This window comes from Enhydra lutris, unplaced genomic scaffold, assembly GCF_002288905.1.
Source record: "Enhydra lutris kenyoni isolate GAN:26980312 unplaced genomic scaffold, ASM228890v2 scaffoldscaffold21, whole genome shotgun sequence".
In the NCBI taxonomy this organism is placed as follows: Eukaryota; Metazoa; Chordata; class Mammalia; order Carnivora; family Mustelidae; genus Enhydra; species Enhydra lutris.
This window is the reverse complement of record NW_019154105.1, coordinates 30,282,730-30,303,490: the sequence shown is the minus strand read 5'-3', so window position 1 is coordinate 30,303,490 and position 20,761 is coordinate 30,282,730. Positions and strand designations below refer to the sequence as shown.

General features: G+C 34.6%; 1 protein-coding gene across 1 annotated transcript in view; it reads right to left on the bottom strand.

Moving 5' to 3' along the window:
• LOC111149188 (gamma-aminobutyric acid type A receptor gamma1 subunit) overlaps positions 1 to 20,761 on the bottom strand; it is a 68,468-nt gene that overhangs the window by 29,194 nt on the left and 18,513 nt on the right. The window contains exon 3 of the mRNA XM_022506133.1: positions 11,009 to 11,076. Within this exon, the coding sequence (XP_022361841.1) occupies positions 11,009 to 11,076 (68 nt within the window). The remainder of the gene's footprint in view (positions 1 to 11,008; positions 11,077 to 20,761) is intronic.

Sequence of the window (20,761 nt, the reverse complement as noted above, 5' to 3'; positions counted from 1 at the left end):
AAAAAAAAGGTAGGATCAGACCTGTAAACTCAACTCTTAAAAATAGTGTCTGGCATATAAAAGACCATAAATAGTTATTTATGGGATAAATGGAGATACATATATTTTAATCCCTGCTGTCTATAATGCATTTGAATTAATCTTCAAGAATTAGGCCAAAAATCTTATAAATTCATGGCTGAGTTCATAGTTACATAGGTCTATGATCTAAACTAGAGTTATACCAATACTTTTACCTCTGCAATTTGTGAGAGAAAGTTACAATCTAATTGGGGAACTTATAAATACACAGCATGACATCTGGAAAGAAATAATCTTCATGTTTACTATTAAAAGCATGGTAAGGAATTCTCCGCAACACATGACTGATATTCAAGTGAGGACTCTGCTTCCTAGAGAAGGCCTATCACGAATGAACATCTGTGTTCCATCTACATGGGTAATATTTGCCATTGATTGGTTCAGTCCTAGATAGCTAGATTCTTTGTTCCGTTGTCTTAGTGTGACAAGTATTCCTGAATCTGTAGTTACATTGCATTAAAAATATATTCCTCAAAATTAGTGTACTTGAAATTTGTTAAAAGGATAGATCTCAGGACGTCTGGGTGGCTCAGTCAGTTAGGCATCTGACTCTTGGTTTCAGATCAGGTCATGTTCTTGTGGTTGTAGGATTAAGCCCTGTGTTGGTCTCCTTACTCAGAGTGGAACCTGCTTCAGATTCTTTCTGTCTCTCCCTCACTCTCTCTCTCTCAAATAAATAAATAAAATCTTAGAAAAAAAAGGTTAGATCTTAAGAACTCTCACCATACATGCATGCACACACACACACAAAGAAAAAGAAAAAAAGGTAACCATGTGAGGTGACAGATATGTTAATTAGCTCAATTATGGTCATCAATTCACAAGGTGTATGTATATCAAAACATCAAGTGGTACACCTAAAATATATACAACTTTTATCTGTCAATTTTATCTCAGTAAAGCTGAAAGAAACATTTCTTGCTGTTAAAATTAGTCTTCTTATCTAAGCAAGATGGAACATTATATCTGGAAATGATATATTTAGAGAGAATTTGCATGTCTCATGTTTTAAATTATTTATATTAATTACCACTTTATAGATTCTTTCCATTGTCCATATTCTCAATGCAGAAAATGAATTTTCTGGCACTCAGTCTGCTGCTAGAATAGCATTGTTTGTGCTGCTTTAGAAGCACTGACTGCCAGTATTTACCTCAGTCGTTTGGATATAATTGTGCATATCACAAAGCTGAGGGTTCTTATGAGAAAATCCAAGGTTTAGCACACATTTGCAGAATTTCTATTATAGAAATTTGTCATAATTTCCATAATTACAAAAGATCAAATGTTAAGACATTTAAATAAGTCTTTTCTCCTTCACATTTTAATTAAATTGCAGAGCAATTGATATTAGTTCAGATTCACTGCCAATCTAAGACCTAAATCTTCAGTATTTTATTAAAATCCCTTCCACTAAAAAAATCTAAAAATAACACGTTGAATGAGAGCAAAGGCATTGTCTTTTAATTATATGTACAATTTTAAATACATGTCAGATAATCAACAAAATGGTTCCGGATATATCAAAAGAAGGTATTGTAGTGAGAAGTTGTGATGTAGTGTAAAGAACACTGGCTGGATGGAATCAGGAAATCATACCATAGTTCCAAATCTGTGATTTTCTAGAATATAATGCTGACCAAGTTTATTCTGTCTCACTGGAAAAATGAAGGCACAAGTCAAGATCGTTATTACCATCATCCTGAGTTCTAAAGTCTGGTGATCATGAGAACATTGTTGATCATGAGAATGTTATAAAATGTTAGAAATTATTTTTTTATTATGTTATGTAGTCACCATATGGTACATCGTTAGTTCTTGATATAATGTTCCATGATTCATTATTTGCATATAACACCCAGCACTTAATGATTTAAACATAAACAAGGATAAAGGCTAAAATGGACAAGATGTCTTTCAATGATCCTTCCTTATAAAAATACTTCTGAGATATAGGTGTTTTTGTTGCTTTCATTTAATCCTGCTTAATTTCTACTAAATTGATTGTTGAAAATGGTTTTAGGAAATGGCCATGAAACTTGGTTGACTAGAAGTCTTTGAAGGCCATTTCAACATTCTGATTCCAAGTCCCTGTCAGGAATTACTGAATCAGAATCTCCAGCAGTGATGACTGAAAATTTGGATTTTTTCTTATAAAGAAAAAAAGTGTTATTTTCTTATATAGTTTGGGTTATAAAGGTCTGGAAATTTTTGACAAGATTCTATCCCTTCCTCAATGCATTTATATATTATATCCACTAGTTTTCTGTATACCAAAAAAAAAAAAAAAAGAAGAAAGTAGAAGAGAGAGAGACATCCTTGTTATACAGAATAATAGATCTCTAACTGTGAACCTTAAGGCATTTAAACACTTTTTGCAGTCAGTATCTACAGATGGGAAAATTTATGTACCATTTCTTCAAACTGAACCATGTAGGCTGCCATCTCTCTAATTATAAGCTCCCTCTATTAATCAGCATATGAGAACTTGTGTGTGTGTGTGTGTGTGTGCGTGTGTGTATTTAAGAGAAGTTTGGTTTTTAGCATTCAACTAAAATATGTGCCTCTACACAATTTTAGGATGTAGTCTTCTATAGGCCTGTAATATTAACCCCTTAAAGTTACCTTAGGCCATGTCGAAGTACCACTACATGAGGAAAACTGCTTTTTCTTAGACATTTGTTGTTTTGTTATGTTTTTTATATTATTAGCAAAGTATTAACATTAGTCACTCTCCTCCTATAAATAAATTTTATGTTGAGATACAAAACAATTTAAGCGGTTGTCTATTAACTTTGGGTTCAGTATTGAAAGCCTCAGGTATGTACCATATAACCCAAATAATACAATTTCAAGCAAAGGGGTAAAAGAAGAAGAATCAAGAGTATGTCTGAGTCAACTATCAAAAATTAAATAGTGACTTGGAGCAGCTGGCAAGAAAGCAAGTCTAAAACCAGCTATTAATCACATATGAAAGTCACAAGTTGAAACAACTATCATTCTACCAGAACTTTCCCTTTTAAGCCTAGCCTGAGGCCAGATTTACCAAGCAGTAGGGGCTCATTCTACAACATTCTGTATTTAGTAATTCAAAAAGGACTCTAATTGGAGCTAACCTGGGAATCTCTACCTTGAGGCATATCATTAGAAAAGAATTCAAAATAGACACCTTCAAAATCTGACCAAGATGTACCAGAGATCTCAAAGGTGTTTATATGCATATCCTAAGGCAATAGTTATGGGTAGCCAAAGGATTTTGATAACATTACTTTTAATTACAACAAATTGGAAACATTCCAATTGTTAAATAATGGATGATTAATAAATTTCGGTACAAACACATCCCCTAATATTATGCAATACTTAATGATTTTTTAAAAAGTAATTAAGTGGAATAACAGTCATGATATAATAAGTGGAAAGATAAAAAATTACAAAATAGTATGTATAATAGAGCATTTATAAAACTATGCACATAAAGATATTAAAATGATAGTAACAATGTTTACCACTGGATAACAATAATCTAAATATTTTTTTCCTTTGACCTAAATGGAATTTCTAATTTTCCCACATTTCTTTTATTTTATTATGTATTTCTTTTATAAGAAGAAAAAAAATATGATTTCTTTAAGAAAAAAAAAAACTATAAGCTCACCATTTGTAACTTAAAATAAGTATAGGTTCGTACATGGCATTCTTCCTGGCATTTCCCCTTCTGTTTTGATCTGATCTGCATTATTTAGCCATCCTTCCCATTAGGTGTTATGCTTCTCTAATGGAAGGAGGTCATATCTTTTATAACTTAGCAGCCAATGCACCAACTGTCACAATACAGGTAGTAAATAAATATAAGACAAACAAAACCACACAGTAAAAATTAAAATGTAGTTGTTTACATCAAGAAATAATAAAATTATTTTAATAAGTTTTGAGATTCAAAGGTTAATTTAATTTTCTAATCTTAGAACTTTAGCTTCCTATGTATGGGGCAAATGAACATACTGGATCAAAGAAGCAGAGAGATGAAAATAACACTCATTCGTTTATAATTTTTAATTTTATCTCTCCTAGTGCTGAATCAAAAAATACCTAAATTTTATGCTGTTTTAAGATGAAGCTTGTGAAAAGAAATAGATTTTAGAGTATCTAATGCCAAAAGAATTAACATAATATGCAGAAATAAAAAAATTAAATCCATGGAAACAAGTCTTAAGATATTCTACAAACCAATCAAATAAACTTAAAATCGTTAAATATAAATGCATATTTTAAATACTTCAATTCATCATAGCCAAGAAAGCAAAAACTCTTTGTCTTCCCTCCATTAGCATATACAGATCAATTATCCAGATACAAAAGTGTATATATACATATATTTTCCATGCTTTTGCTGTTTCATAATTCCTCAACTTAATATACATGGTGAGGAGTGACTAATTCCTGTTAATATAGTAAAAGAAATAAACAGGGTTTCTTTGACATGTAGAAACTATGCCCAAGGCATTTTCTCCTTGAATCCAGAAGCAGCAGGGACAAAAAAAGAGAGAGAATGACCAGGGGGGGGGGGGGGGACCAGTTGAACTTTAGCGTCAATTGCATGAAACACTGAAAAAATGTGTTCCTTGCAGTGTAAGAAATTTTTAAAGAAAAATCTCTGTGTGGGCACCAGCTTTCTCAATATACCTAAAATATTTAAACACTAGTTATATGTCTGGGAAGTTTATTATCAAACATGAGTGATAAGATAAAGTAAAAAAAGACTTAAAATTCAGCCCTCACCATTTTTACACGGATTATTAACTATACCCCCTCAACATCACCCCCTCAACACACACACACATTTGATACTTGGTCGACCCACTTAAATGAATGGAACAAAATTTGATGGCCGGGAAATCCTTTATTTCCATTCCATAATGAATCATATTTATGACTTTTATAGTTCTACATATACTTTTGCTTAAGAGTGTTTTGTTTTGGGACACCTCAGTAGGTCAGTCAAGCCTCTGCCTTCAGCTCAAGTCATGGTCCCAAGACCCTGGGTTCAAGCCCCAGGACCCTGGGCTCCGTGCTCAGCAGGGAGCCTGTTCTCCTTCTGCCTACCCCTCACTTTCTCTCTCTCCCCCTCTCTCTATCTCTGACAAATAAATAAATATATATATATATATATATATATTTTTTTAAAGAAAGAGTGTTTTGCTTTTCTTTTATAGGGAATATTTCTATTTTCCTTTTCTGGTAAAAGGAATCTGAAAGAGGGGATTATTTTTAAATATGCCTATACTAGCCATGAGGAAAGCATCCTGGTTTTTGCCTAGTTTACTTAAGGGTTTGTGTCCTGCTAAACATCTTGTAGTCATCTCCAGCCAATAGTTACTTTGCAATTCAGCCCAGCTGGTGTCCCCGCTACTTTCTAAGTTGTGCTCCTCATCACTGGCGCCCTGATTCCTCTGCTCTGCCCCTGTTCCCAAGACCAATGGCGATTTAAAACAGGAAGAATCTATTCAGCTTCAGCTCTGTACTCTGGGACTATGTGATGTATCACTCTGGCAGTTAGAATGATACAAAGTAAAGTCTTCAGACATGAACTGGGACCTCATTCTTTTTTCTGGTTTTTAATTAAATGCCAGCTAGTTAACATACAGTGCTACATTTGTTTCAAATGTACAACAGAGTGACTCGTCATTTCCATACACACCTGGTGCCTATCACCTGTTTCACCCATCCTCTCTCCCCCTCCTCTTTGATAACCATCGGTTTTGTTTGTTCTCTATAGCTAAGAGTCTGTGTCCTGGTTTGCTTCTCTCTCTCTCTCTCTCTGCCCCCACCCCTTTGCTCATTGGTTTTGTTTCTTAAATTCCACATATGAGTGAAATTGTGTAGTATTTACCTTTCTCTGACTAACTTATTTTGCTTAGCCTAATACCTTCTAGATCCATCCAGGTCATTGAGTTTCTCTCTCTCTCTGAGCCCATGATTTCCAAATGCTCCTATCAGTAATCTCTTAATATTGGACTATATAAGGGTGTACCAGTTTCTATAAGTAAGCCCATGTCCAAATTATACCTGTAATTTTCTTCCTTATTTTTTATTGCCAGGAATATTCAGAAAGGTTTTTGTTGTTGTTGTTGTTGTGTTGTGTTGTGTTTTGTTGGAAAGTTTTATTTAAGTGTTTTGTGTCGCCTTTTAACCAACACCAAAAAGAGAAAAATAATTTTGCCCTTACAAACTGGAGTGTCATTTCAGAGAGGACTGGGCATGCATATTGAGAGCTGGGAAGTGTCTGCCTCCCTAGGCTGCTCTTCCCAGCCATGCTACCCGGGGTGGGATCGCCAGTCCAAGGAGTTCACTTTCTGGGAGCCCTGGGAGACCTTGGAATGAGTGAGGGAGCAAACTCCCATCCTGCAGAGAAGGACTTGGTCTCTTCTGAAGGTAGGGGCATGAGTCTGGTGGGGCCTGGTGGTTCCAGAGGGGAAAGGAGATCCAGAATATTCCATGGAAGCTCCAGGTCCTCCAGGTCTGTAAAATACATTTGCTGGAAAAATAAGATGCTTTGAAAATTTCTGCAGTCTGTGTTGTCCACCTACCCATGAGAAAACTACTCTGTTGACCAAAGGTGGCAGGAGGGAGGAAGCAGAGGCTGGAGGCCAGGAACTAGTCTGGCCCCAGTGGAGGATTCCAGAAGGGAGTGAGTCAGGCACTGGTCTTTGGTTTCCTAGGTCCTCTTTCTGGCAGCTGTAGAGGCTATGAAGACCCCAACCTAGCTGGCCCTTGAGGTATGGGCTCCCAGGTTGTGGGCAGTGCTGAAAGAGGAAGGCTGGCCATCCGTCAGAGGTCAGTGGGTGCCCAGGCCATGGATGCTCAAAAAAGTATGCCCAAAAGGAACAAGGCTAGCTGGAGGAACAGGGGTCCTGGGGACGGCCTGCTTGCCAAACTGGCTGAGGCACAGTGGTCATAGTTGGCACTGATGTAGGCCAATTAAGCTATCAGGTGGGGGAAATGTAGTTCTGCTTTGGATGGTGTGCAGCAGGTGTGCCATGGGACCCTTGGTGAAGACTGCCATGTCCTCCCTGTCATAGGTCTCATGGTGCAGGGCACAGGAGAATGCACCTGGTTACTGCGGTGAGCATAGTCCACCATGGAGACATACTCTCGCTCATGGCCTACCACCTTGTATCCAGGCCCATTGCCATACAGGATGGCAGTGAAGGGCTTCTTGTCTGTATCACTCACCATGGGGGCCAGACCAAAGATAGAGTTGCCTGGGGTGTACCTGCCAAAAATGAAGACATAGGAGTGGTCCACAGTGACAATGGTCAGTGTGTCTTCCAGGGAGATCATGGTGAGTGCCTACCCAATTGCCTGGTCCATTTCCACCACCTCATGCAGAGCCGCTTGGCCTTTTCTTCCAAGTTATACCAGGAATTTTCATCTACTGCTGTTTCTATACTTATTCCCCTTCTGTATTTTTATATATATATAAGGTGTTTATTTATTTATTTGGGAGAGAAGACAGAGGAAGGGAGAGAGTGAGCATGAGGGGTGGGGAAGGGGGAGGGCAGAGGGAGAGGGACAAGCAGACACCCCGCCTAGCAGGAAGCCTAACGTGGGGCTCTATCCCAGGACCACAAGAGTATGATCTGAGCCAAAATCAGACTCTTAAGTGAGCCACCCAGGTGCCCCTTATTCCCCTTGTGTTTAGCCTTCTTAGTTACCCATAATTTCATCTTGGATTCCCTAGATGCCTTATTGATTTTGACTTAATTCAGAGAATTGCTATGCCCCTTGAATGCTCTTTTAGCTAGTCAGAGGGTAAGCTGCAATTGTTTTGTTATCTTGAAATGCTTACCCAAAAGAGTAAAATCACATAATTTCTCCAAAGCCCCCAAAATTAAAAGGTTAAAAAAACATTTTAATTCCAGGTGAATAACCTCTATTAATTTTTTTTTGCCTTCAGTTCTGATTGTATATTTTTTCTGTTTATATTTAAGATTTTTTTTACTATTTGGGGCACCTGCGTGGCTCAGTGGGTTAAAGCTGCTGCCTTCGGCTCAGGTCATGATCCCAGGGTCCTGGGATCGAGCCCCGCGTCGGGCTCTCTGCTCAGTAGGGAGCCTGCTTCCCTTCCTCTCTCTCTCTGCCTGCCTCTCTGCCTACTTGTGATCTCTGTCTGTCAAATAAATAAATAAAATCTTAAAAAAAAAAAAGATTTTTTTTACTATTAACTTTTAAAAAATTTTAATTCCAGTATAGTTAAGATACAGTGTTATATTAGTTTCAGGTGTATAATGCAGTGATTCAGCAATTCTATATATTACTTAGTGCTCATACATAACACAGAGTTTTAATTAAAGCACACATAGTTGAACAGCCTTTACCCAAATTACTTTATTCTTGTTCAGTCCTCATTAATACATCTGTTATTCATTAATTTAAATTCTCAAATTGTAAACTACAGAATTAATCTATTTATTGACTAAATTATACATTTATTCAATGTTCAATTATTGAATATCTTATTTTTTTGATAGTGACATGAAGGCTGAAGTCATTAATCTAACCTTAAAAAAAGTAAAGAAAAGCATATCTTATTATAGAATAATCTTGTTTTAGGTCTTATCAGTAATCTAAAAAGAAATTATTTTTATGTAGCCAGGCTTAAAAATAAATAACTATCTTTCCTGAAGCCAAATTTTGGCTAATTTAGAAAATAAACTATTAAGCTAATACCCTAATTTTGTTCCTTACCAGTAACTTAAGTTGTATTAATTATTAAGGGGAGGGGAACCTATCCTCTTGGTTGCTTAATTACACTCAAATCTGTTTGCTTGATTACACTCATATTCAAAGCAATTTTGTTCATTTTATGAAAACTGAATTCTAATTTTCCTACATTGTTTAGTTACAAGTCTTCTATGTAAACTGCTCCTTATTCATCCCCAGTAAGACACTGTTTCTCTTTTAATAAACACTATCAAGTATTCTATGTCTTTTTTTCTTGTATGTGCTTTAATATCACTAGTTTTAATAGCAATTTCATTTAATTAGCTTTTTAAAAAACTATCACTGGCCAAGGTTAGAAGTGTGCAGTTTGCCTACTGGGAAAACTAAATCTTTGATACCATGAAACTTTGATATAGGAAGATCATCACAGAAGTTTCTCAGTAGCCTTTCTTGATAAAGAATCTCTGGAATACTAATACAGCCTTGAATCCTATTTTTTATTTTAATGACCACGTTTTTTAAATGAATTTATTTAAATTAAAGACAAGAGCCCAAGACTAAACATATACAATTCAGCAAATGTAGATGTCCATAAGCTCTAATGGGTTTATCCTCTTCGTTGGTTAATTGGAAATTAAACATTTTAACATTCCCCTAAGGAGAAAATTAACATTTTTAGTGATGTATCCCTTTATAAAATCTCATATTTGCATAATGTTAAATTAATATACACAGGTATATAGAATGCTTTGTCTTTACAAAAGTCAGCAATTTGTTTAGGAATTCAATTGGGGCAAATACTCAAATGAGTAAATACTCAAAAATGTATGTGAACTTCCCTTTCCCTTGGTTTCTTTGCCACTGTTTAACCTCCATCTTCTTGACAACCTTGTTGATTCTTCTATCACTTCAGATTCATCTTTCAGGTCCTTAAATGTATGTGTTCCTTAAGGTCTGATATTTATTCCTTTTTTTTCTTTCTTTACTGTAAGACTGTTGTTCCCATCTCTAAGAGGTTCAGCTAATTTCTGACAAATATTTGCTGCAGCTCTTTCTCCTGAGAGCTCCTCAGTTCCAATTCTCAAATTCAACCTATTTCCACAGCCAAGTCATATTCATTTGCAACAAGGAGACAAAGATGTCAGTTGTGCTGTGGCCAAAATGCCATCAGTACAGTAGTTGATGAGGCAGCTGTGACAGTTAATGACAATAATGTGACCATCATATTAAGTAAAAGAAAAAAATGTGGGCTTACAGTAATACTATAGGAATCAGCACACACAGCCAGTTGTTAGGCATGATGGCTATTCAGATAAAAAAGAGCTTAAGGCCTATAAGAAAGGGATGGTTTCACTGTTGTACTAATGAATAAATGAGGTAAGAGAGAAAATCAGTTTTAAGAATTGTCTTTGGATGGTGTTTTGGGCTGAACAGTATCCCTCTAAAATTCGTATGTTGAAGCCCTAAACTCTAGTATCTCAGACTATGAATTTGGGATTACCTCAGAATAGGAGATCTACTGCCCAGACTACAGCAACCACTTAACTGGCGTCTCTAACCCTCTTAATGGTCTTGTCTATCTTCTACACTGTTAGAAGGGTGATCTGTTAAAAATATAAATTCACCTATGATACCTTCCTTATGAAAAGTTTCCAACATTTCTCTGATCTAAGGGGATACAGTTCATAAAACCCACATTTCCTATTATGGCTAGGAAGAACCTCCTTAATAAGGACCATAAGCATTCTGTCAGTCTTACTTCCTTACTTGTACTTTATGTTCCAGTGTTATAAAACTCCTGGAGGTTCCCCTGATCTTATCAGGTTGTTGCATTCCTACATGACCTTGTGCATGCCCCTGGCTCTTCCAGTAAGTCTGTTTCCTTCTCCATTTTCCCCACAGTCCTTCTAGTTATCTCTTTCCAGATTTCTTCAGGGATCTCCTCTTGATGGATCAGGTGATAATTTTTCATGCCTTAACATAGTTCCTACCAACACAGCTCACTGGAGTAAAAGGCTACACGTTCCTAGATAAGGGATATTTTAGCACTAGTCCCTGAACTTGGCATATAGTCATTTCAGAGTTGCCCTGAATTCTTTCAGGATAAGTTATCAGAATTTGTCATATATTCATTCTATTATTGGGCATATATATTCAAGAACTCCATGGCAGACAATTATTTTTAATGCTCATCACTCACCATATTTATGGGATCAACTGGTCCAATGCTGTTTACATAAACATCAGTTTCAATTACAGTGGGCCTCACTGCAAAATACCAACATAAAGAATGGTCAAAAATAAGATCAGAGGTTGTGTTAAGTAAATCTTAGCTTTAAATAAATCTTCATAAATAACATTTATCATTTATTTATTTTTTTTTCAAAGATTTTATTTATTTGTCAGAGAGAGAGAGTACACACAAGCAGGCAGAGAGGCAGGCAGAGAGAGAGGAGGAAGCAGGCTCCCCGCCGAGCAAGGAGCCCGATGCGGGACTCGATCCCAGGACCCCAGGATCATGACCTGAGCCGAAGGCAGTGGCTTAACCCACTGAGCCACCCAGGTGTCCCAACATTTATCATTTAAATAATAAAATATTCTTCATTAGGAAATGAAGAAACATCACCCATTACAAAAACACAAATGTCTTTTGAACATTTCAGTTCACAAGTCAATTATGTATGTAAAAGTCAACATTTTTCACTAAAAACATTTTTTAAAGATTATTATTTTTTTATTTTAGGGGAAGAAAAAATGAGCATGAGCAAGGGGAGGGGCAGAGGGAGAGGGAGAGGGAGAATTCCAAGCAGACTCCATGCTAAGTGTGGAGCATGACTTGGGGCTCAATACCGGGACCATAAGATCATGACCTGAGCTGAAATTAAGAGTTGGATGCTTAGCCAACTGAGTCACACAGGCATTCCTAAAAACATTTTAGCATACAACATAAAAATGTTATAAATATCTAAATCCTTTTTAAAATTAAGGAAATTAATTTAATAATTAATTTGCTAGATAATTTGCTCTCTGCAATATGCTAGGATTTTAGAATTTGAATGAATATTAGTATCTAAGTATTACGCAATTCTATTTAATGCCTATCAGTTGTGTGCTTGTAACTGTTCAACAGCCTTTCTTCCATAGTGGATCCGGGAGAAGCCCTGATTTGTAGCTTTTGCCGATACCCATGGGTAAATATTCCCACAATGGCTGGTTTAAGGATACAAATGTGAAGTCACTGAATGCAGAGTTGGGATAGTATCTAATAAGTAGCTATCGTGAGCCAGTATAAGCATGCTCTAGCACCAATGGGACTCGAAGCATGGTTATGAGGATTAAAGGAGAGAATGTAAAGTATTTACCTTCAAGTCTGATTCTGATTCTTATGAGGAGCTTCATAAATATCTGTTCTTACTTCTTTCTCCCCTGTTAATAACATTCCTTTAAGTGGTTTATGTTGGCTTCAAACTTAGGTGCATTTTTATTTAAATTTCACAGAGTATATTGTATAGATATTTCTACGGATTTCATCTATTGTGTTGTATATATTACCATTTGTGTTTTCCCAGTTCATCTTAAATGGTATATACTGTATATCAGTATGTTTATAGTCTGTCAAAATGTGTAGTGCAGATCAGCCTTTTTTATCAAATTATCATTATCAAATGACATGATTTATGAATACCTGTAATACCCCCATATTAGATGATGATTTTTTGTTTATTATGAAAAATATTTTCATATAGTTTGCTTTATTCCCCTGTCCCACCAAATAGAATATAAAGGGTTCATTTATTATCTTAGCAAATACTTATTAAAGAGTGAATGTAAAGGGTTCACAATGTTGACAAGAAGAAGAAAACTATTTTTTTTATGAAAAAAAAAAGTCATATCTCAGAGAGATTTATTTAGAGATGATGCAAACAAAAAAAAGCAGATAAGCCTCCTTGAAGATTGAAAGTTTCTATAATAAAGGGCATGTTTAGTAACACTTACTCAGTTCTCCTTTATAAATTGTATCTGATTTCTTATTTCTGGACTAATATTTATCATTCTTAAAATTCAGACACTATGTTTGACCTGGAAGGACACACTTCCCCCTCTAACACATAGTTAAGCCTGCCTGTTAGAGTCTCTATTCAGCCCCAAGTCCCCTGTCTTGGAAATTTCCAATCTGGCAGATTACCGATGCTGGCAAGAATTCAGTGGAGAACTTGAGGTATTTTGAAAAAAACAGTATATAATTTTACAATATATAATATATTATAAATATATATATATCCTTTTGCAATTATAAAAAAATTACACTTAGAAAAACATTAAAATATTTGCATAGTTTGGTTTTCTTCAAGTAAAGATTTTATTATGTGGTATATATACGTTATTTAGTTAAAAAAGTAAATAAGATTTGTTAAAAATAGCTTTGGTATGCAAAACTATAGGTCTCTAGACCTACACAATACATGACAATGTAATTCAATCTGCTAGACAACAATTAGATTTCTTAAATAAAAGTATGTCATGTGATTTATAGCAGGCTTTATAATTTAACTTAGGCTGATGACTTCTGAGATGAATTCCTTTAATTGCCATTTATTTTTGATTGTGAATTGAAGCCAATAAATATCAGATAATTATGCTAGTTTTAGCTAGATTTATAGAATGGATTTTATGAAAGCTAATTAATAAAAAAATAGGTTTATTAGTTCCATTTGTAAGTATATTTATTTCCAGTTATAAGCAATTAAGTGCAACGTACCAGACTTATTTAATTAGATTTTTTTCAGTTCATCTGATAAATCAACAAACACTGAACACCTCTTTATTGCACGATAGTAAGGGTTGAATACTGTCTATGCAGATAAATAAATGATACCTGGGGGCATTTTTATTTATAGATCATACTTTTCACATTTATAGTATAGAACGTTTTAGATATGAGTCATCTATCCTGGTTTCCTAATACCAATATTTCCTTAACCAACCATGAGACATATATATAATATTAGGAAAATATAAACTCTTGCATTAGGGCATGAGCCACATTGAAATATTTCACGAGTAACAGAAATCAAGTTCATCTGCGATAGGATAAAAGAAGAATCACATTACTGAGTCCAATGTAGAACATTGCTGTTGATGAAGATATTCAATAAATAACTTAATAAATATATATTTGTAAACTATAAGTATGTCCTTAATTATTATGTACTCCATTTTTTAACTTGGGACTGATGGTATTTCATCTAGTTCTTTAAACTTCAGCCCCAAAACGTGAGGAAGAATAAGCCTGAAAGTGAACTAAAATATGTCAGATTAATTTTAAAACACCAGCTAGAGATTGTATGCTTCAAAATATATACTAAAGAGGAAAACAACAGAAAACTGTCATTGTTCCTTAATAATGACTCATTACCACTTTTATTGATTCATCCTATGAATAATACTTGTGGCTGAAATCACTTAAATACAGGCTTCTTGGTAGAGTGAGTACATTTTCTTAGCTCTATAATTTTGTCAATACAAAGTTTGTTCAATTGGAGGATTTTAATAATATTTTAAAAAGAAAACATCAGATTTCATTCAAAAATAAAAAAGGACACTAAAAAGAAATTGTCATTCCAGGCTCATTAAATGATCTTTAGGATGAGGGCAGAGATTATGTTTAATTCTTCAACGCACATGGAGATGAAAGATCTCCTTTTTTGTGATAAACAATGATGGGAAAAAAGTATTACCATAACAAATCACATTTTTGAGAGATGGAAAGGAGGTAGAGAGGACACTGAATTATTTTTGCAAGATCTCTTTCTGCATTGTGGTTCTAAGTACTTTGCTTTAAGTATCTCAACAGAATATAAGATAAACTCTCCGTGGGAGGGAATGAATATAAGAAAGAATGGACATTATGAGCAACTTAAAGAAAAAGCAGAGAACAGTAAGAAGAATCAAAAAAGAATTGAAAAAGAAGAAAGCAGTGAGATCAATGAAGTTTCCACACTCAACTTCCACATAGCTAGGGCAAAATTGAAGACAGCCAACTGTAGAAATAGGTAATCGGTTTTTAATCAGAAGGTACAAAATAAAACAGATTTTAAAAATACTTTCTTCATAATTATGTTTAACCATGCTTTCTTAGATGACATATTCAAATTACTCTAAGATATCTTTAGCAGATTATGTAGCTTCTGGCTCACTTTTGTATGTTAATTCAGATTAATTAATTAATTAAGGGTAATTAAAAATTAACTCAGGTCAATTAAAATCTCTAATGCTAGAATGTAAGTTTAACAGTCTTTTCTATTGTAACAGAATAGGCATTAAAAAAAAAAAAGAAATAGCCCCACTGATTTCTATATTACCATTATAACACACAGGTTTTGAAAGAACCATAACCAATATGTTTTTCTTGCTCTAGAGTAGAGAGCAAGGTTTCTCAACCCAAATATACCACTTTGGGTCCAGATACTTTTTCCCAGGCCTTGTTAACAAGGAAATGTCAACTAACACTCACCATCTCCTTCTTCAGGTTACATATGGACACATAGATAATTGGAAACATATGGATAAAAAGGTACATATGGATATATAAGTTCTTAAGTGCAATACAATACTTTAGTCGATAGATTCTGATACACAAAGCCTGAAACCATACTATCACAAATTCTGGATAGAAAAAAAAAATGCCTCCAAAGAGCTCTTCAACAGTTAAGTAATTTATTACTTAACCAAGCTACTATGCATGGTACATATGTCTACTTAAATTTAAATAGAAATTAAATTAAAGTAAAAATTTTTTCTCTTAGACATACTAACCATATTTCATGTAGTCAGTAGCCAATAACGAATATCAAGTATTCAATACACATACATAAGAGAATTTTAATATATATATTTAATTATCTATTTTAATATAATATAATGCAATTTATACATATATTTAATTATATATATATATACACACACATACACACACACACACACACACACACACACACATATATATATATGTATATATATATATATATATATATATATATATTCTTTTTTGGAAATGTCTTCTTAGAAAAATAGAAGATGGGCCTCTCATTCTATAGTTAAATTTGTCTTTAGGTAGCAGACTTAGTCACCTGCTCCCGCTCCTATATCTGGTGGGAGAGGGAGGGTGAGAAACGAAGGTAGAAAGGAACAATGGGATCTAAATAAACACAAAAGAATACTATGCAGCCATTAAAAAATGAAATCTTGCCATTTGCAAGAATGTGTACGGAACTGGAGGGTATTATACTAAGTGAAATAAGTCAATCAGGGAAAGACTATCATATGATCTCTCTGATATGAGGAATTTGAGAGGCAGGGTGGGGGTCATGGGCAGAAGAGAGGGGGAAAAAATGAAATAAGATGGGACCAGGGAGGGAGACAAATCATAAGAGACTCTCAATCTCAGGAAACAAACTTAGTTGCTGGGGGGTGGGAGGGGAGGGATAAAGTGGCTGGGTTATGGACATTGTGGAGACTATGTGCTATGGTGAGTACTGTGAATTGTGTAAGACTGATGATTCACAGAAGCAAATAATACATTATATTAATTAAAAAAAAGAATTAGGAAAACAAACAAAAAACAAACTAAAACAACAACAAAAAAGGAATAATTACACTAAAAAAAACCATAGGCAAGGGGGAAAATCAAGAGAATGTAAGTGAGATAAAGAGAGAACTCAGAGAAAAAGTGGCAAACAGAAGGGAGGCAGATTATGATTGATTAGCTTACATGTAACTGAAACCCATGCAAAAGAAAACTAAAGCAAATGGAAGAGAATCAAAATTCAACACTAGAGTGGAAAGAAGGAAGGAAGGAAGGAAGGAAGGAAGGGGAGAGGGAAGGAAGGGGAGAGAGAGGGAGGAGAGGGAGAGGGAGGGAAAAGAAAGAAGAAAAGAAAGAAAGGAAGGACAGAAAGAAAGAGAAAGGGAGAGAGGGAGGAAGGAGGGAGGAGGTAGCAAAGAAGGAGAGGGGGAAGGAAGGAGGGAGGGAAGGATGGAGGCAAAGAGAAAGACATTGCACTTTTAAAAGACACATCAGTTACCTAGAATAAAAGTTACTCAAAAAGAACAACTCTGAGATAATTAGTGTATTATTAATATAGTATAAGTATTCAACTGAAAAAAATATTCAAAAGGTCTCCAGGAAGAAAAGATGAAATAAATTATGAGGGCAAAAGAATTGGATTGGCATCAGATTTCTCAAAAATGATATGCAAGCAAAGAACTTTGAAATAGCCTGATAAAAGGAAAACAGTGAAAGAAAGCACAAGCCATATGCAGCCAATCTGTCCTACAAGCATCAAGTCAATGGAAAAAAGTTTTTGAGATATAGAAACTTTTTGGTAAAGCTACTAGTTTAAGACAGGACTGGAAAAACTTCAGAAAAAAGACCAGTGGTGAGTATTTTGACATATGTCAAGGCAGATTAAATACTAAAACAAAGATTGAAACAAGAGACTGAACCTAATTTACAACTGTTATAATTCCTGTAAAGCAGAAAATATGTTGACTAAAAATAATACAGCAAAAGAGAGGGAAACAATAGAAAAAGCTCACTGCTCTGTGCACAGTAGGTGGGATTTAAAGGATACCAATGACAACTGATAATCAAAAGAGCAAAAGGTTAAAAAAAAAAAACAGGGACTAATGCCATTGGGAAAGTTAAAAATATGAAGGAAAACTAGAACAAAAACACAAAACTTTCAAAATACTAAACTAAAAGTATTATTAAATGAAATCCAAATAATCCACATCTCATGCAAAAACAGAGCAAATATAACTAAAATATTATGGAAGTGTTGAGAACAAACCTATCAGTCATATCCACAAATGAAATAGAATTAATTTATCTATGAAAAGAAAAAGATGTTTTCATTTTACCTCAGAAAGTAAAACCTAATGATATGCTGCATACAGAAAGCACAGCTAAAATGAAGCGATTCATAAAGGCAAAAATTAATGGGGAAGGCAAAAAGATACCAGACAAATAGAAAAAATAAGAAGCAGCAGGAAATGATACTTCCAATGACACATAATTTAAGTCAAAAAGCTTTAGATGTGACAATTAAGGTCTCCTTTTTAATGGTTAAAGCCATAAGTAATTATGAAGATATTAACCAAGATATTTCTAAACTAAATAACAAAGCAGCTACTTTTATGAGGCAAAATCTACAAAAGAAGCAAGAAAAATGGATAGGAACATGATAAAAATTTAGAATGAGAAGAAATCATTAAATTCCCAGGTCAAAAACTAGAAAAACAAGAAAGAAGTAATACAGAATAAAATACAATGAAGGTTATAATAAAGACAAGATAGCAATTACAAGGAAGTTAATAAAAAAATGGTAGAACTTGGGACACCTGGGTGGCTCAGTTGGTTAAGCAGCTGCCTTCAGCTCAGGTCATGATCCCAGCGTCCTGGGATCGAGTCCCGCATCGGGCTCCTTGTTCTGTGGGGAGCCTGCTTCTCCCTCTGCCTCTGCCTGCCACTCTGTCTGCCTGTGCTCGCTCGCGCTCTCTCTCTCTCTCTCTCTCTCTCTCTCTCTCTGACAAATAAATAAATAAAATCTTTAAAAAAAAAATGGTAGAACTCATTAAGAAATGGGATTCTGGGCTTTGGGAGACATTAACAAAGTAGAGGAAAACACTATTTTAATTTTCTTGGCCAAAAAAAGGGTCAATAATATAACATATAAAGAAATTACAAAAGCAAGGGCACCTGGGTGGCTCAGTGGGTTAAAGCCTCTGCCTTTGGCTCAGGTCATGATCCCAGAGTCCTGGGATGAAGCCCGCATCGGGCTCCCTGCTCAGTGGGGAGCCTGCTTCCTCCTTTCTCTGCCTGCCTCTCTGCCTACTTGTGATCTCTGTCTGTCAAATAAATAAATAAAATCTTAAAAAAAAATAAAAAGAAATTACAAAAGCAGAAGTAAAGTTTGAAGCAGAAGAAATTTTTTAAAATCCTAAGAGACTACTTTGAAGACTGCTTTGCAAATAAACTTGAAAACATAGATAAAAGCGACATTTTTCTTAAGGAAATACAGATTACCAAAATTCATCTTGACAAAGTATAAAGTATAAAAAGAACAATTTCCATAGGAAAACAAGGTGATTATTTCCAAAAAAACAAGAGATCTGAATGATTTTACAATGGAATTCTTTCAAATCTCCAAAGACCAGCTGTCAATAAAGTTAAATAAATTGCTAGACCTTTGAGAATAAATGAAAACTCCCTATCATGAAACACTTATTAAAAGAATATCTAAGAAAGATGAAGAAAGTACTCAAATACAAAATGAAACATGAATATCATTCATGAATACCAATGCAAAATACTAAATAGTACCTTAGCAAACAAAATACAACACCTCATTAAGTATATACTACATTGTGGCCAGGGAGGCTTCACTCTAGGATGCAAATTGTTTCAATTAATATAATATACCATATTGATAGATATAAGAAGGAAAAAAATTCATAATTATTTTCAGAAATGCTAAAAATGCCTTTGACAAATTTTAATACCAATTTCCTGATTTAAAAACAAAATCAAGGGGCACCCGGGTGGCTAAGTCGATTAAGTGGCTGCCTTAGGCTTGATCATGATCTCAGGGTCTGGGATCAAGCCAGGCATCAGGCTGCCTGCTCAGTGGGGAGTCTGCTTCTCCTTTTGCCCCTGCCGCTCCCTCTGCTTGTGCGCTCTCTCTCTCTCTCTCAAATAAATAAATAATATATTTTTAAAAAGATTTTACTCAAAAAAATAAATAAATAAAAATTAAAAATATAAAAACAAAATCAAGAAAGTTGAGGGAAGATTTCTTAATGTAAATCTTTGTAGGACAAAACATTAGTCATTTCCATTAAGATCTAGAAAAAGGTAAAGTTACAATCTCCACCATTACTCAGTATTATATTAGAGATATTAATAAATGCTAATAGATAAGAGACATCAATTTGTTGCATATGAATAGGTAAAGAAAAAAAATTATCTATCTATTATCTTGATAGCATATTTCAAAAAGTCAGATAATGCTTAAATCATAAAAGGTTAGTAAGCAGGTAAGGTATAAAATAAGCATTCATAAATCACTAAGATTGATACACAAAACTAATAACCAGTAGAGGACATAGCTGAGAAACTATCTTTTACAGAAGGGAAAAAAATAAATACTTAGGACTCAATTTTAAAAATGTGAAAAACCTGTATGAGTAAATCTTTAAGATATTCCTGAAAGATACAAAATAAATATGAAGAATTGCAAAGACATGTTCCCATATTCGATGAACAATGTTATGAAGATTCTGATTCTCCCAGAGTTAATTTACAAATTTAACACAATCCCAATAAACATACAAACAAATTTTGTGGGTTTTTTAATGAAGCTAAATTTATTGTTAATAAAGCCCATATATTTTATGAAAAAATGTAAAATTAGGGTTCCTGGGTGGCTCAGTCAGTTAAGCAGCTGGCTCTTGATTTTGGCTCAGGTGATGATCTCAGGGTTGTGAGATGGAGCCCTATGTAGGACTCAGCACTGGGTGTCACGCCTGCTTAAGATTCTTTCTCTCCCTCTCTCTGCTCCTCCCACTCCCTCTCTCCCTCTCAAAAAAAACCCAAAACCCAAAAAACAAGCAAACAAAACAACAATGAAACAGAAAAACTGGAAGAAAAAAACAAAACAAAATGAAATCACGAGGTGGAACTAGTCTTACAAGACTTAATACAAAATGTTTTAGCCTCAATGTACTGTTTAAGCTCTATTATTAATATAGTGTAGTGACAAATAGAAAAATAGATGAGAGAATGGAACAGAAAGATCAGGAATAACCAAAGTTCACAAGAAAATGTAATATATGAGAAAGTGGGTGTCTCAAATAACGGAAGCAAAAATTGATTTCTTTCATAAATGATGCT